This window comes from Amblyomma mixtum, chromosome 6 (assembly GCF_055824585.1).
Source record: "Amblyomma mixtum isolate Tamu chromosome 6, ASM5582458v1, whole genome shotgun sequence".
Lineage (NCBI taxonomy): Eukaryota > Metazoa > Arthropoda > Arachnida > Ixodida > Ixodidae > Amblyomma > Amblyomma mixtum.
The window spans coordinates 94,814,571-94,831,372 of NC_143017.1; the positions used below are offsets into that span (position 1 = coordinate 94,814,571).

Consider the following 16,802-nt stretch of genomic DNA (forward strand, 5'->3'; position numbering starts at 1 on the left):
GCGATTGTGTAACTGATGGCAGCGGACAGTATTTTTTTGTAGTGAAATTTTCCGAAGTGTTTGGTGACTCCCGGTTCAGCGCGGCTCGTGGTAGAATTGACGGCGCTGTTGTTCCCGCCTAAAATGTTGTGGGGGTGACCGGCATCGAGCGTACCGGTAACGCTTAATTCGAACCTGCTACCGGAAAGTAAAGAAGGACGAGAAGTATTGGGATCATATTCGTCGTGCCCCTTGACACCGAAACTTGCGAAAATACCCATACTCAGAGCGTCATCAAGAAGATATGATTCATATGATTCATTTTTGCTTTCGTTTCTACTCGCCGCTCCGTGCATTTACGGTTGCCACGAACATGGACTCAATCTTTGGTGTCAATGCTAAATTCCAGCAGAGCTCAGTAGACCTTCCCCCTTCCTCCTTTTTCTTTCACAACCGAGATATAAAACCTAAAATGTTGAACTCCTACAACTGCAGAAATAAAAACGCAAATTTTCCTATCTTGCGAGTCACTCAGCTGTCAGTGAATACAGACGTTGTCTCAGAATCTGTGCGATATCACTCATCGTGGGCGGAAGTGATAGGCAGAAGTGACAAGGCGAAGTGAAAGTATTCCTCTGAATGAAAGGCGGAAAGCGAATCGGGTGAAAGGCAGCGTCATTAGTGTTCCTTCATCTTGCGTCCTCTTGAGGAGAGCGAATCCCTCTGCTTAATTTTTAATCGTCTATAACTTTCGTTGTTATTGATGCTAGCACAAAAATTCTTGCGCTGGGGTGACGAGTGATGTAATGCCTATCTCCCGTCTGCTTTACGTAATCTCAATTAATTTATTGCATAGCCCCTTTAAGGCAAAAGTAAATGCCTGCTTAACTGGAGCGCAAAACCTTACGTCATGAGACCGTCGGTACATGTCGAACTTGAAATGAGGGTAGCAGCGGAAGTACAAAGACACCGACGAACCCCGTCCGTGGCTAGCACCTCTGTTTTGTTTGCGTGTGTGTGTTTCCGCTTCTACCCCCTATTTCAGGTGCTTGATTAGAATAATACCCAGCATAGACAAAACCGATAACTAGAAAATGAACACTATTCTACGCAAAGATGAAGATGGACAGCTATCCTGTCTGCTCTTCATCCAGCCCGGAACCCCGTGAGCACACACTTACTGCTGGTCAGGAGGACCGAGACGAACATGGCGTGCAGGATGGTGAGGCTGTTGAAGCTGATGAGCACCGTGAAGACAAGCAGTGGGTCGGAGTAGCTCAGCACCGGGTTGGAGCCGAACACGAAGAGGAAGAGCATGCAGACGCAGCTGAGCAGCATCGTGGTGAAGGACGAGCTCAGAAAGTGGCTGCCCCAGTAGACTAGCTCGCTCGTTCCGGCGATGCTCAGCAGCTCCTGCGCGAGGGACTTCGCCAATGGTCCACACGGCTCTACAGCAGCACCGGGCTGCTGTAACGAAACGCTTTACAACGACATAACAGATGTAACGAGCGAATGGCTATTTCCGTTGGAAGCTGCCATAGGACGCCATCCATTTCATATCTCGTTTTCACGAAGTGCAGTTTCCCTACAGTGGGATACAGCGAATTCCAAGCGAGGTGCACTGGCCGTTTCGTTCGTAATGTATCAGTTTGTAACACCGCTCAAATCTTCGTTACCCATTCTAGTCGGAAAACAAATTGCAGCACATAGCCCTCTCTGCCAAGCACCGCTCAAGACGCGTGGATAAATCTCCCAGCTTCTTACGGGGCCTGCATGGTGCTTTTCTCCGAACAATCTGTCGGCTTTGGTATGACCCTTTTTCACGCCGGTGCACCAATCTGGGCCGAAACACGGGTACTCCGGCCCGTTGTGCTGTGCTGAGTGTAGACAGTTGCCAAGGTCATTGGAGTTCCCTCTTTCTCCGACCTCTTTGCTGCGCACGGGTCGCGGCGAGTGCACTGCGCTTTTCAGGCGCCACGCGCAGTATAATTTTCCTTTTTGCGGCGCAATGTAATGGTTTGACCGCTCGGCAGTGCGTTTAGTGTGCTTGACGCTATCAATGTTTCGTTGGTATCGCTAGGCCAAGACTGGTGAAGGCGGTGGAAAACTAAAGCGCAAGAGATCTTCCGTTGACCAGCAATCGGCCGTAATGGAAACAGTTGCGTCGGGTTCGAGAAGGGTCAGATAGCAAAGGACTTTGACGTAGCTCCGAGCGCATTGTCTACAATCCCTTGTCACGAAAACATTGCGGAGCCTTTTTCAAATTATTTTACGTTAAATTTTGGTATAACGTACCCATTCTCCAAGGTACATTTCTGTCATGCAGTGAAGTGCTTTGAACACCGTACTGAAACGCCATGCGGGGAAGTCATCCCGGATACGGTTCCGTGAAAAAAAAAAAAAGCCGTCGTGCACCCTTTAGTCACAGCAGGCTACATCGGGTTCTGCGTCTAGAAAACGAGGCTATTTATTCTAAAATTCTAAATAGGTATTGTCTTGTGATCTACAACGTAACTCATGTAACAGCTGTTCCCTTGGCGCTTAATTCAAAGCAGGCTATTGAAAAAAACAGGCGCACGTTGGAGAGGCTGATATGTTCGCTTCATTAGAGAGGCTTCATTACTGAAGCCATTTTTTTAAAAAAGAGCTAATTAGTCTTCGCTCATTATTTAACGTTGATGAACGAAAAAAATGTTAATACTAGGCCACGCGATTCTCAACACCCCTCACTGGTCTCACTGGTCTGGGGCCGTATTTTTGAAAGCTTCATGAAATTAAGCTGTGACACCTGGTAAACATACCTTTGTCGCTAATTATACACGAATGAACTTTAGTTGAGAGAGCACTAACGTATACACCGATTCAAGTTCTATTCGAACCTCAGCCAGTGTATGCGCAGCTGAAAGAGAGGTTCTGTGGGAGAAGGCTGCGAGAGCGTCTCTTTAATCTCATTACGGTACTGTAATAAGATTGAAGCGACATATTACAGTACTGTGTTTAGCTAAGTTTCTGTTCCCGCACGCACTGAAGTTAGGATTGGGATGCTAAATACATCACATGCCAGTGCTCTCACAGAAATATGATGCGTTCACAGCTCCGTCGTCTGCTGCAAATCACAAAACCCGTCACAACTCACTGGCAACGCCTCCAACCGATTCTTATTTCAGTCAGAACAGATTATACGGCTCTTCCTAGCTATGGTGACTTTTGTTGGGCGCCAAAAGACGCATTTTTAGCCAAGAAAACAATCAATCCAGAAATTTTCCCGCTGCGTGGTTGAAGCTCCGATGTGAAGAATTCATTACAATGGCTGTAGTTGAATGACGGTGCATCATATCCTGAAAGATGCGCAAATAAAAAAAAGACGCGCTTTGCACGCCAAAGAAGCCGCTGGTGGCGACACCTACATTTCATATTTTTAACCTATTTTAGCTCATAAAAGCTCCGCTTTTAATTTAAGTGGCATCTTTGTCGTTAGAAGGCTTATGCAGGCCATGCAGGCCAACTTCCAATTGGCCCTTAGTGTCTAGACTGTTTTAAACATTAAACAGCTCCCTCCACTTGGGCAAGGGCGAGGCGAGTGAAGGAGAGCGCGCACCCTCATCCCGGAGCACTTCTCGTCGGTGATCTTGGCCACGACGGAGGCGAAGGGCAGCAGGAAGCCGACGCCGAAGTGGAACACCAGCCGGCTGTAGGTGGTGTTGAAGTCCTCGGGGTAGTAGGCCGGATAGGGGAAACGCTGCAGCTGCAGCTGCGCATGCTCGCCGGCCGGCGACGCATGGCCGAACCGGTTCGCCGCGATCTGCTGCAGCAGGTGGCGCTCCAGCGAGTACTGCAGTGGCAGCAGCGCGAACATCTCCGGCGAGGTGTACACCGGCTGCGGGCCCGGAAGCTGCGAGGAGACGCCGTACAGTTAACGTATACCTACGCTGGAGCCACCAGAAACGATTTTTATTGCGTAAGCAATACTCCGCCAGGTTTCGAGTCGTCGCGTAGCTCCCGGCGGTGGCCACGGTTCACCCTCAGCCGCAGCGAGGTCAAACAGGTGGAGCGCCGTTGCCATGGCAACCATTTCAGCCGCGCTCCACCAGGCTCTACGCTGCTTACGCAATTTGCCCGGTTTAACCAGAGCTATAACTCAGCTAATTTTTTTTTTAATGCGTAAGCATTGTATGGTTATGTTTGCGGCTTCGTGTCATAACAAGCTTGTCCTGACGATTACGTCCCAACGCATGGATTTACGCGAAGAATGGTACCATCGGATAGAGCATCAAAAAATCTCGTATGGGAAATCGGTGAGTTGAGGCGGGTTAATTAGATCATTAATTAGAGCCAAAGATGCACAAAAAGTGGGCGGGGCCGGAGCAAAAGTGGCGCCAAGTTTGAAACGTCGGAAGTGTGGCACCACGTGACCGGAAGTAAGGGCGGAGCCAACGCGTGGCGCCAAATTTGAAAACCAAGCCCGGTGTGAAGTTTGAAAACTCAGATGGGCAATGGATGGAAATTGATTAAGTAAGACAAATAAATGTGGTATCGATAGGGTATCGATAACGTATCGCCAATACTTACGCACTTCTCCAATGCGGGTGCCGCGGTGATCTCTAACGTGTTTTTTTTTTTCACCAAGACGAAAACCGCAGTAACTGTCACTTCTCGATAGGCACCTTAACCACGCCGTGAGGGAGGGGAGAAAGGCAGGAGTTAAGAAGAGAAATAGCTGCCGTAGAAGAGGGCTCTGGGCTAATTTCGACATGGGAGTTTTTAATGTGCACTCATATTGGACAGGACACGGGTGCCGTATGAGTTGCACCTCCACTGAAGCGCAGCTGCCATGTTCGAACCCGGGACCTCCGACTCAGTGGCCGAAAGCTCTAACCACTGAGGCGGCACCACAGAATTATAACCGCTCCGCGCTCCCAAGCACGCCCTCACCACCTTTCTGCTAAGCCTAAAAAAATTCTATTCCCTGCCAGCTGACGTTCCTTAAGCGAAAGTTGCAGACACTGGAATATTTTTCCAGCGATTCTAAGAAATTGTGGGACTGTACCTTTCAGACTTTGGACTCATGCCTCTGTGATGCCAGGCGGTTGTCTTCGGTGGCACCTTAGGAAAGATGTGACAGCTGGGCATGTGTGAAGATTATAAAACGTGGCTGCATTTAGATGCGAGCCTCAGGGCCCCTTCGGCATATATCTGCGCCATATGTGGTGCGATTTTACAGCGCTAAAACCTACATCCTAAGGACGGACAGACACGGATGGCCCGAACGGTGGAAACGCTGGAAGTCCACCGTTTGTGTCATCCCTGTCTTCCTGTTCTTGTCAGTCTTACCGATGGGAAATGCCCCTTTATATGGTCCAGAATCAACTAGCCCAACTTTTTGCTTTCAGTGATTCTGTTGTTGAGAGCGATGTGTGTCTCCAGAGTGTGACTTCCGTTATACTGTATGCCACATGGCGTACTTCGAGCCTAATTATGCTATCTTTATATATATCCGGCTCCCTCCCAGAACGAGTTTCCACGTGACTCAAATAGGTTGCAGATCGCCTCGAGCACTACCCTAGGCAAGCGCACCTATCACTAAACATGAAAGGACTAAAAAAAGAGTAAGCTCTCCTAGCACACTGACGCCTGCTAGATTCAGAGATTGAGGGGTGCCATAGGTGCCCCGCTACGTGGATGAGCAACAAACACTGTTTCTTGGTTGCTTTTGGTGCACTTACCGACAGTATACCACACTCTAAACACAAATAGGCAGAAGGGAATAAAAAAAAGTATTCTGTCCTCTAGAGTACTCCCTTCTATAAAAGAGAGTGTGCAGTAGGACAGCTTAATCTGTTTATTCTTATATAGGTGTATTCGTGTTTAGAGTGCAGTATACCACCGGCAAACGCACCAAAAGTAACTAAGCAACGGGGTTTGTTTTTCACCCACGTAGCGGCGCACTTGAGGCACCCTTTAGTCGCTGAATATATGTGAGGTAAGGACAACCCTTTTCGTCCCCATTCGAGACATTTTGGTACTTAGGGGTGCCATAAGGGCTCTGCCATACGGCTGGGAAACGAACCCCATTACCTGGCAAAAGACGGCACATCGTAATGGCACAGGTGGTTGACAGAGCCATGGTCTGGGTTGGGTACCAAAGCGATGGGACAAACAACAGCCTGAACCAAAACCGGGCTGCACTCAGTCGTCGCGACGAACGGCCAGTCTGTGAGGAAATTAACTGCGCTGGCGAGCCTTCTGTAATCAGTGTCTGATCCTTGCACATTTAGGTTGATCATTTGGGGAAAGCGATCGACGAATGAAGCTGGCCTATATCGATAGATTATTGCGTTCTAATGACAAAGTGGTTCCTTTCGCGGGAAACGAGAGCTTTATAAGCCAGAAAAGGTGAAAAAATCAGGTACAGGTGTCGCCATCGCCGGCCTTTTTTCACAAGCAAACTGCACTATGTTAAAACATTTTTCCAGGATCCCTGAGGATAGGCAATAGGTCTAATCACGTCGAAACGGTGATCACGGATTCCTTCTCGGTCTTAACTTCAAAACAAGTCTATTTCTTAATCCAATTTTCAAAGCAACAATTCATAAATGCGTCTTGTGCTGCTGAACAAACATACATATGGCCAGAAAAGGTCCACAGAATCGCCTTTACTGAGAACAAAAATTCGATGGAGTTATTATTAGTGGGATATTAACAATAAAATAAAAACGGAAGGAAAAGATGTTGTTTTTGTGGCTTCTGCTACCGAAGCCTGAAGCAACTTAGCTGCAGCAAAAGGATATAAAAGGGACAGGGAGAGGACAGGGAAGATGGAAGAGGGGAGCTAGTGTTCCTTCAATTAACTACTTACAGTAACTATGGAAACGCAGTTGCTGCCCGGGGACCAAATCTTTGCGCCACTTGGGGTCATTTTCAGCCTAGCCCCCCGGCAGGCTTGGACGAGCCAGGATTGTCATAATCCGACTGTGATTTCTGGTTCATGACGAGTGCAGCTTGTGTGTTTTCCGGTGCAATGTGTACAGTTCAAGGCGAGTAGGGTTCGTCCAAAGCATATTTTGATTGCCGACAGATGGAATCACTAGTCCCTGATGTCAAGTACACGTTAGGGGGCTAGAGCGAAAGGGCATCCTCCATACCACGCGTGGTGGGTGCATCATCTTACCCCCAGCTGCTGCCAGTACTGCAGGTGGATGTCGAAGCTGAGGACCGGAATGCGGATGCGGTATCGCACCACTTCGGGCAGCTTGTCGACGCGGCTCATGTCACCCTCGAAGACAACGCCCACCACGGGAGCGGCCACAAGGTCGCCCTCGATCAGAAAGTCAAGCTCGTCCGCGGTGGTCACAGCTTCGGCCGCCGGAATGGACAGCTCCTCGCGCACCTTGCCAATCACCTGCGCACAAGGGAGCAGCGAACGGTGTCCTGCGAGTCGCCGACTGCCCCTAGACTCTTCCCACATCATCTGGGACTGCACGGAGGATCCGCCTCCGGCAGATCTAGTCACATCTCCCACGCTCGAAAAATGGGAAGCTGTTCTCGCCAGCCCGCACACGGATGTTCAGTCCAGGGCCACGAAAGAGCGCAGGAGGTCGCCGACAGACTCAAACTGCCGGCCACCTGGAGCGGCTGAAGTAACCAAGAACATCACCAACGTATTGCCGACAATAAAGTTTTCTCTCTCTCTCAAGTGAAGAAAGGGAATTAAAGGGTCATAGACAAAAAGCATTCGGGTTTACGTGTTTGCACCTGAAAAATCCCTAGAGTCGCAGTAATCAAGAAAGTGAGCTCAGTAAGAGCACAGTGTTGATAAAAATTAGTTGTCATTCTTTACCGCCCAATCGGGTTTCGGTCAAGGCTAGCGCGTGGCTCCTGCTTGGTCACATCTTATCCACTACACCGCAGTTCACTACGTAGGCGCGAAAATCTTTCGTGCAAAAAATTTGTCACCTAGTGATGGCATCGCGCACGCCTAGAAGCTGCTTTTTAAAGTTGCGAATCACCAATTGTTAACGAAGACAGAGGCGCCACTATTTTTGTTCGAGAAAAACAAATTACTTGATATCGATTTCAGCCTGCTGCTATAGTATTTAATTACATTCCACTCGATGCCTCTTGCAAACTTTCTGAAACGCAAATATCTACACGCTCAGGAAGCAAATGTTGCCCTCTGGTAGCCTTCAAATTTCGTACCCGTAGCCTTTTAAGCACCAACGCAAACACCTACGCAAGCAGCCTGAGCACGACCGTATCAATAAACGCATTCTTGGCTCAAATGGGCCTGATGATGATGCTGATGATGTGCTTTTAAAGCGCAAGGGCAGCCAACAAAAACGTCATCAGCTGGGCAGCCATGGCGGCCTAGCCCCACCTTTCAGTAACTATTCTGTCTGGTAGGCGGATTAATTCGTCAGTTTTCGGTTACGGCAAATTACGACGCCGTTTCCAGGGGTTAAGACCGCTATACACCTGTCTTCTATATTACCGCTGCTATTACTTATTCCAACATCCGCTGCCACCATTGCTGCTAAGAACTACTACTAATCTGCCAACTACTGGCATTTTCCTATTACGGCTGCGGCTGGCAATGCTGCATCGCTGCTACATTTGTAAACGCGACTCCATTAACTAAAAAAATGGCTGTGGCTTAGCTAAGGTTAAGCCTGGATATCTCGAAGCAAACAGCTCTCGCTGCTTCTCAGACAACTCCCAAGCTACCACTTCTGCATCGGTGTTTCTGCGCCGTCCGACTGTTGCTTCTCCTTCCATGGCGAGTCTGCGCCTGTTGTATAGGCAAGCGCGCCTTATATACCCCTCCTTTCAAATGCGCACTGCGCACGGCTGCGGCGAAAGATCAAACGGTGGCGAGGAGGAGAAGCGGCGGCGCACATGCGCACATGCGCAGTAGCGCGCGGCGGCGGCGAAAGGTCAGGCGACGGAGTCAGCGGCGGCGATGGCGGCCACCTGCGCCGTGCGTGACGTCGCTCGGTTTCGCGCATGCACAGAAGTGGCAAATCTGGCCTCCGGCTCACACGAAGCGCGGTGTCGACGAGCCTAGTGAAGCTTTTCGCTTCAAAAAAAACTTTCAAATTCAGCTACTGTGATGAACAGCAAAAATCGGCCTTATAGGGTGATTTTTGCCCCGCCGGGTGGGCAGCTAGCTCTGGGGCGCACCTTCTCGAGCAGCGGCACGTCGGGCGTGTAGAGTATCTTGGCGGCGGTGTGCTCCCACAGCTGGAGCGGCTGTACCCTCGGGAAGACCTGCGCCGGCTGCGGCTCCCCAAAGCGCACCTCCAGGCTGTCCTTGCCGATGCCGTACATGGCGATGACGGTGAACACCAGCTCCAGCACGGTCCACACCAAGTGCCGCCGGATCTGGTTGACGTACACGTCCTTCCAGAGGATGACGTACAGCTGCTGTATGGAGCTTCCCATATCCGGCACGGGAATGTGGAAAGCCCAACCTGCACCTGCGCAAATGAAACAGAAAAGACCATACGCACCGGCACGTTGTCGGGCTCGAAGCTCTCGGAGAGACTCTACGCGTCAAAGGGGCTATGGAACTCAACCTTCTGCTTGTTTCTTACGGAAACAGGTATATATCTGCAGCTCGGGTAACCAGCGTGGCTATGGGTGTCTATGTCCTAAGAGCTAGCATCCGCGTTAACCTGCTGGATAAGAAGGCTATCGAAGTAGACATGGCCGCAAGAAGTAAGGAGTGGATGGGGCGCCTGTGGTCATGTAATGTAACTAGGCTTGCATGTGAACCCTTGCTCGAGAGTCTGGTACTATACTATGGCTGGTGCATCTCCGCTTCAGAAGAGGGCGAAAAGTATATGGGTGCCTTTTATGGACAGTGCTCGTCAAGTGGAAGTGGAAAGAGAATCGGCTGAAGATTGGCGAGACTTATCGGCGACGAGAGGTGACAGGGAGATGATTTACTCCAGTGGACTGGCTATTACGAAGACCAGAGCCCACTTGGCCAAGTCCACAACAATCATGTGAGCAGACAGTTCGTATGAGCAAGAACGGCCACCTAAGGACCTCCTGGTTTACCGTGCTCAATGGTCGGGATGTGAAATGGGAGTTTTCGCTAAAACATTACCGCATTGATCATGGAACGGGCAGTAACACATACCTATCGCTGTAACAGAACATAGCATGTGTGGAAACAATATCGCTGTAACAGAACATAGCATGTGTGGAAACAATCTCACGATATGTGGACGACTCCTGGTCCTTGCGGTCGGAACTTTTTGGGTTCTGTTGAGCGGCGCCGCCTTGTGCTTGGGGGTTTTTCTTCGGTCGCGACCTCTTCCACTTCTTGACTTGGAGCCTTATCTGGTTCGTGAAGCTGACCTTTTGTTTGTCTTTCTCTTCTTCCGCAGTATCGACTTGCTTCGAATCAGGAGCGTGCGCCTTGTCCTCTGCTTGTGTAGTGGACTCCGGCGCGCACGACGCTGGTGGTGGAGGCAGCGGAACTGGTTCGGCCGAATCAGCAACTGCACTCGCTGTCGCAGAGGAACTTTCAGCGGGCTCCGGTTCCTGTTTTAGGAGGAAGGCATCCGCTTGGGATTCAACAGGAAGCAAAGAAGCCGAAAACGGCGCTGTTGACCAGGGCAAATATTCGGCGCGCGTAGACGCTAAATCTCGAATCAACGACGGCGACTCCTTTTGATGTACCGCTGGCAGCGGTGATACAACCTGGGGCGCAAACTTGTCGTCAGGTGCTGCTGCCGATATGGGCACGACTAGCGGTGATTCGGGCGCTCGTGCCGGTGATTCTGTCGAGACTTGCCGCTCCGTTTCAACGGCCGGTACTACCGTTAATGATTCGGAAGAAACCGCGGGTAAGGCTGCTTTTGCTGTCGCCGAGGACGTCGATGCAGGTAGGCGTGCCGGAGAGATGACACGTTTGTTGGAAGCACGAAGCGACTTTGCTTTCACGGTGCCCTTTCGTTCGATGGGGCCAGCAGCCGACTTCTGTGCACCTTGAAGCTTGTGGGTCTTCGCCGGATCACGAAGAGACCGAGAAACAGGGACGTTAAGGCATGGTAGCCCTGGTTCGAAAAGTGCCTCGAGCTCCGAAGCGACGACCGCAACAGGGTCTAGAAGCTCTCTGCTGAGCGTGGTTTCTTGCGGAGCCGGCTCGACATTGTAGACTGCTACTGGGACAACTAACTGATTGCAGGCGAAAGATTCGGGAGAATGCGAGGCTTCTGGAGCCCCACGCTGGAGGTCCCGGGAGGACGGCTGCTCACGAGGGTGTTCCACCTTCCACCTGTTAGATCGGACGTACTCCAAGCGCTCCGTGCACTGGGAGTTTAGCCGTGGGATCCGGAAACCGTCTGGAGCTTTCACTGGCGTCGCAAGTGCGCCCTTACGGTTTCCGCTCGGTGGCTCAAGCGGCTTCGATCCCACGCGTCTGATAGGCCGTCATGGACGTTGGCTGTCTCCGCAGTGCGTTCGTAGCAGGATCAGCGAGGCTCGGCAGGGCCCTGGCTCCAGGTCTTTTCGAGGACTTGGGCACGGGCGCAGGGACGTCTCGGATTGCACAGCTGCGACGTGCAGGGAACGACGCTGGCTCTGCCTCATGCGGTGCGTGCGCCACGAGCTTACGACCGGCGGCTCCTGCTCGCGGAGTGGCTCGCACTCGGTGTCACGTGACTGCCGCCGTAGTTCCTCTTCTTTTTGCTCTTCTACTCGCTTCATCGTCGAAAGCGGCTATGAGGCGGGATTTAAAAAAATGGCTGAGGCTTAGCTAAGGCTAAGCCTAGTCAGATGCGAAGCATATTGATGGCTAGGCTTGGTAATACATGGCTTTCCTTGGTTGACGTTCATCCCGCTCTTCATCGGTCTCTGTGGCACGCTGAAGCTTTCGCTTCTCGTTCAAATCAGCCCTGCTTCTAGGCGGCATCCCAACACCTGGCCGCCTCGTAAGTGCCCGGAGAGTTGTTGTTGATGTTGTGACTGAAAGAAGGATGAAAAGGAAATTGCACGGGCCTGCCTACTGGCTCGATCCGAGCCACCACCGCTGCCACGTGCAGACAGAGGAGAGTCAAAAGATCAGAGGAAAGAGAAAAAGGAAAGGAAAGACGCGCGTCGCAGCAACAACTGCGTCCGCCGGAGCGAGAACAGATACTATGACAAGTGCCCGGAGAGCGAGGCAAGCTAAGGGGCGCGTTAAGTTAGCCTGCTCCGAGCTCCGAGGCGGAGTACTCGAGCGCGACACCTAGGAGCTCAATCGGAGCACAACTTAACGGCCATTTGATTCCCGTGCACGCATGAGCGCGCCACCTGACGTTTCCACCATTTCCGTTTCCGGGCATTATTTCGCGCGCATTTTGACCATGGCAGCAGTCAAGCGCAAGTTACTTAAATTCTTGCTAGACGACGACGAACTCGACGAGCTTGACGCCCGTAGGCGCAGGCAGCAGCAGCGGTTTACCTTCATGCTGCAAGCTGCCCGTGTTGCCATTCAAGGTAAGATTCCATTGCTTTATCGCATTACAGAATATTAACTTTCTGCTCTCTTCGTATGAAGACCACAGAATCGCCGAGAGGAGCATCCGGGGCATTGAAGGATACGTACTCAACGTAGTACCTCGGTACACAGACATGCAGTTCAAGGAGCATTTCCGGATGACCCGAAGCACCTTCGAGGTAAACGACGCGATCAATTTTGTTGTGCAGCGCTAAAGAACGACAAACAGAGCACAGGATGGTGCTGTGCTTCACTGTGTGCCGTTCTTGAGCGCTGCAACAGCCTTTAATAACTATAAACCAACAAGCCCAGCTGACAGTTTTGCTACAATTTTGTTTGTCCACCATGGCGAATACGAGTGTTATTAAGAATGCTGTATGATTTGGGTGACCGGCGTCGCGGCCAACCAGTAGGAGCGGGGCAACGAGAGCGGTTTTGAGATTATTTTGGACTGGGCGCGATCCGTAATTCGGCCCCAGCGGCTCCCTAAGCACAAGCAAGCACTAAACACGCTCGTGAGCGCACTTTATGACGGTAAAAGGGCAACACTTTCTATACATTTTGTAACTGCAGTGAGCTAGTATCTTAAAATGCACTGGCCCATTTTGTTGCTGATGAAATTCGTTATATCTAAGTTCATATCTTGAACAGGAGCAGCAACCACTGGACATTCAAAACTTTGTGGTTGCCATGCAGGTGCTGCTGAGAATCACGCAAGAGTGGCTCATCATGGAGAGGGCACCTCGAATACCTCTGCAAACTAAAGTGCTGATGACATTGTGGTTGCTGGGCAACCAGGAATCGTTTCGTGGAGTGGCAGATAGATTTGGGATCAACAAGGGCTTACTGTTTTATCTAACAGATCGCATTATAGAGGTCTGGGCACGTGCTGCAAAAGAACTCATCCGTTGGCCTGCAAACCTGCAAGATGTTGCTCGGGAATTTGCCCGAAAATGGCGCTTTCCAGGAGTTGTTGGAGCTGTGGACGGATGCCACATTGCAATCAAGGCCCCTGAAAACGAACAAGATGCATACTACAACAGGAAGGAATTCCACTCGGTCATCTTGCAGGGTTGCTGCGACAGCAATATGATATTCACTAATGTACACGCAGGCAGCCCAGGACGGATGCACGATGCCAGAGTTTTCGCCACATCTGGCCTTGAAGAGGTAGTAGGCAACTTGCCGCAGAATTTCCATATCCTAGGTGATTCGGCTTATCCCCTGTCAATGGGTCTCATGCGGCCGTACAGAAACAATGGCCACTTGACAACACAGGAGGTCAAGTTCAATGAAACGCTAGGGGCGGCAAGGTCAGTAATTGAGCGAGCTTTTGCTCAGCTGAAAGGAAAGTTCCGAAGGCTTAAGTACCTTGACATGAAACCCACTGTGAGAATGAGCAACTATATTGTGGCATCGTGCCTCGTTCACAACATAATCCTTCAATGCAAAGACACATTCGGTGACGACGACAGCACCATCGAGGAAGAGAGTGATAAAGATACACCTCTTGATGATGAGGACACAGAGCCTGCGGACAGCCACGCTGCAATGAAGAGGGTTTCAATAACACGCTTCCTGTGCAGAAAGTAGTGTTAAGGTTTACAACAGGTAGGGTACTTCCAGTCCCGAAGTACTATGCATGCAAGATGCATCACATGCACAAGCTCTATGCGGTGAAATTATTTATTGTGTACATGAGATGATCATTTTTGGCCAGAGGAACTCTCACTGGCAATAAAATGTTGAACACAGTGTCTGGATGTTTTCTCTGAATAAAAACTAAACCGGGTGGTACTGGCCTGTACCACATTCACTGAGTAGAATATAAACTGAGAAATTGCACAGTATACAAACAGCAAACGCATACAAAATGAACAAAGTTTTTGCCCCAACATGACACACAAAAAGAACACCACAAAGTTCACTGCTGCTTATCCAGTGCTGCGAGGCGTTTCAGCATACCCAGTTTAAGCCTCTGCATCTTTAATTGCTGCTGGTATCTTTTTCTTTCTTCATCCTGCCATGAGTGCAAGTTCAGCAGAATTTCCTCCAATACAGCTGCCGGTGTTCGACGACGCTTCGCATTTGGTTTGCTTTTCTGGTCCGGAGCACCATCATTTCTTGAGTTCTTTTCGCAGTGCACAGTTTCTTTTGTCGGTGGTTCATTCATGCTGCCCGGGGTGGCCACAGCTAATGTGCAGGCAGCTGAGGTGGAGGGCTGTGGAAGCTGGCTTGACGCCACTGGAGCCTGGTACTCTATGTTATTTGCAAGCAAGTCATCCATCACCTGAAAAAATGGCCACTCCTTTCTTTCTCTTCCACTCTTCTTCTTGTGCTGGCGGTGCTTGTCATACGTGCGTTTGAGACCTTTGAACTTCGTTTCACAGTCCGCAGCAGTTCGCGTGTACCCGTGCTTGCACATTTCTTCACTAATTTGTTTCCAAATGTCTTTCCTCTTTCTCTTTCTATCACTGAAGTCTTCTTTATGATTCTCATAAGATGAAATCAGGAGAAGTACCTCGGTGTGTACCCAACTTGAACTTCCTTTTGGGAGACCTACAGCATAAAGGAGAGCTACAGCTTAAGCCCCCGCATAAGAGATTAGTAACAGAGCATGAAAACCATTTCAATTCAAAGAAAAGAGGCTTTACTCACTGTTGTAGTTATGGTCGTAGTCATCACTTTCAGCAGTCCAGAGGGAAAACTGGTCCTCTGTAAAAGTCATTCAGTCATGGTGTACATCAGCCTACATCAGGACTCATTTAAGAATTGACGCTAAAAAAGTGACAAAAAGAAGAGGTCTTCGTCGCCCTGTGCGTCAAAAATAGTGGCAGTGAATACCTCCAATAACCGCCTGTGTCGCGAGTACAGCGGAGAATTAACCCGGCAAAAAGTGAAAATTCATATCATGTCACAATTTCTATCACAGTGAAAATGCAACTCATGAAATTTAAACAGATTTCATATATTATAATATTCTCTCAAGAACCCTACTGTTGCAAGCACTTTGGCAAGAACGAGCGTTTGCCTGCACCAAGTACAACGTTTGAAGGAAGTACCGATTTCATGAATTTCCGAACGCGCTTTGTACTTATTTTCGCTAAGTGCGGCGACGTACAACACATCGCGCTCGACAACGTGCCATAAACTTAGCTACAGCTTTACAATAAAGCTGGCTGCGCTACGCCAGCAACACAAGGCAAAAGCAAGAATTTAGATTTTCAACGCAAGATTCCTGCAGTTGTCGCTCGTAACTGCTCGTTTTCTGGAAACAAATAGAACACTCTTGATGGCTCAAAGAACGAAACAAGGCATTAAAAACTCATACACACCTGAGTCGTCGCATTGAGCGGTTTCCGCGTAAACATCCGACCCTGTGCCCGCCGCATCTTCGCAAAGCTGAAGTAAGTCAGGTCCTACAGTCGCAGTAGCCGTATCAAGTACGAACCCTGCAAATGCACCAACGATTAAAACAAGGTCCCCGACGAACTAGCAACAGTTTACGTACGTACCTGTGTTTGTGTTCACGACGAGCACAGACCGCGCAGCCATAACTGCCGTTAACCGCGAAAGGCGCCAAAAAGGAAGTAGCACCATAGTACCCGGAAATACGTCACGTCGCCAGACGAAACCAGACCCGCGCTCCCGCACACCGTCGTCGAGGGCGGAGCGCGTAGAGCGCGCTCTGCAAACACACACCGGAAGTCGGTTGTGGTCGTTTAGCTTACTTGGAGCGCACTCTGACGACTGGAGCGCGCTCGAGTCCTTTAACTTAACGCGCCCAAGCTTTATACCGTTGCTGTAGCGTCACGTGGTCAGCTGCAGCGCCTCTGATGTGGAGCCTCCACCGCCGCGGCCGACCGGGCGAGCCGGCAGCCCATCTCTCCTCTGCTGTGACATCATGTTGTCACGTGGTCAGCCGCCGCGCCTCTGATGTGGAGCCTCCACCGCCACGGCCGACCGCGCGAGCCGGCAGCCCATCTCTCCTCTGCTGTGACGTCATGTTGTCACGTGGTGTCACGTGGTCACGCTAAAGGTCAATGGTAGCTCCACCGCCGCGCTCGACGGGCTGTAGTGTAGCTCTATACTCCGTTTCATACATCAGGTGCAACGCTGTCAAAGCTACCGCTCTTTTTTGCGCAGCCTGCATCCGTGACAGAAAATAGTGCGTTGCTTGTGGTGAGCGAAAAATAACAAATGCATTGCCGACAGGCTTCGTGGGTCATACATTTGTCATCAGCGTGACAAAAAACGATGATATTGCGAATGAATCGGTCGAGATGTGTGATTTTGTATTTTGCGTGTGTCGTCTTTTTCCATTTCACGTTTTCGC

At 50.3% G+C, this 16,802-nt stretch overlaps 3 protein-coding genes across 3 annotated transcripts in view; 1 reads left to right on the forward strand and 2 right to left on the reverse strand.

Moving 5' to 3' along the window:
• Window positions 1–10,693, reverse strand: part of LOC149339745 (phospholipid-transporting ATPase ABCA3-like) — a 40,275-nt gene extending 29,582 nt beyond the window's left edge. The window contains exons 1-5 of the mRNA XM_089550558.1: window positions 10,200–10,693; window positions 9,157–9,452; window positions 7,148–7,378; window positions 3,578–3,871; window positions 1,161–1,392 (exon numbers count right to left, since the gene is read on the reverse strand). Of these exons, the coding sequence (XP_089406684.1) occupies window positions 1,161–1,392; window positions 3,578–3,871; window positions 7,148–7,378; window positions 9,157–9,417 (1,018 nt within the window). The 5' untranslated portion in view covers window positions 9,418–9,452; window positions 10,200–10,693. The remainder of the gene's footprint in view (window positions 1–1,160; window positions 1,393–3,577; window positions 3,872–7,147; window positions 7,379–9,156; window positions 9,453–10,199) is intronic.
• Window positions 10,694–12,576: 1,883 nt separating this feature from the next.
• On the forward strand, window positions 12,577–14,081 carry LOC149339746 (uncharacterized). Its single transcript, XM_089550559.1, has 2 exons — window positions 12,577–12,645; window positions 13,163–14,081. Exons 1-2 carry the CDS (start codon window positions 12,601–12,603, stop codon window positions 14,057–14,059), a joined length of 942 nt encoding a protein of 313 aa, XP_089406685.1. The 5' UTR covers window positions 12,577–12,600; the 3' UTR covers window positions 14,060–14,081.
• Window positions 14,082–14,265: 184 nt separating this feature from the next.
• Window positions 14,266–16,527, reverse strand: LOC149339747 (uncharacterized). The gene is made up of 4 exons (XM_089550560.1): window positions 15,982–16,527; window positions 15,802–15,918; window positions 15,125–15,181; window positions 14,266–15,025 (listed from the first exon to the last, which is right to left on the reverse strand). Exons 1-4 carry the CDS (start codon window positions 16,064–16,066, stop codon window positions 14,391–14,393), a joined length of 894 nt encoding a protein of 297 aa, XP_089406686.1. The 5' UTR covers window positions 16,067–16,527; the 3' UTR covers window positions 14,266–14,390.
• Between the last annotated feature and the right edge of the window lie 275 nt (window positions 16,528–16,802).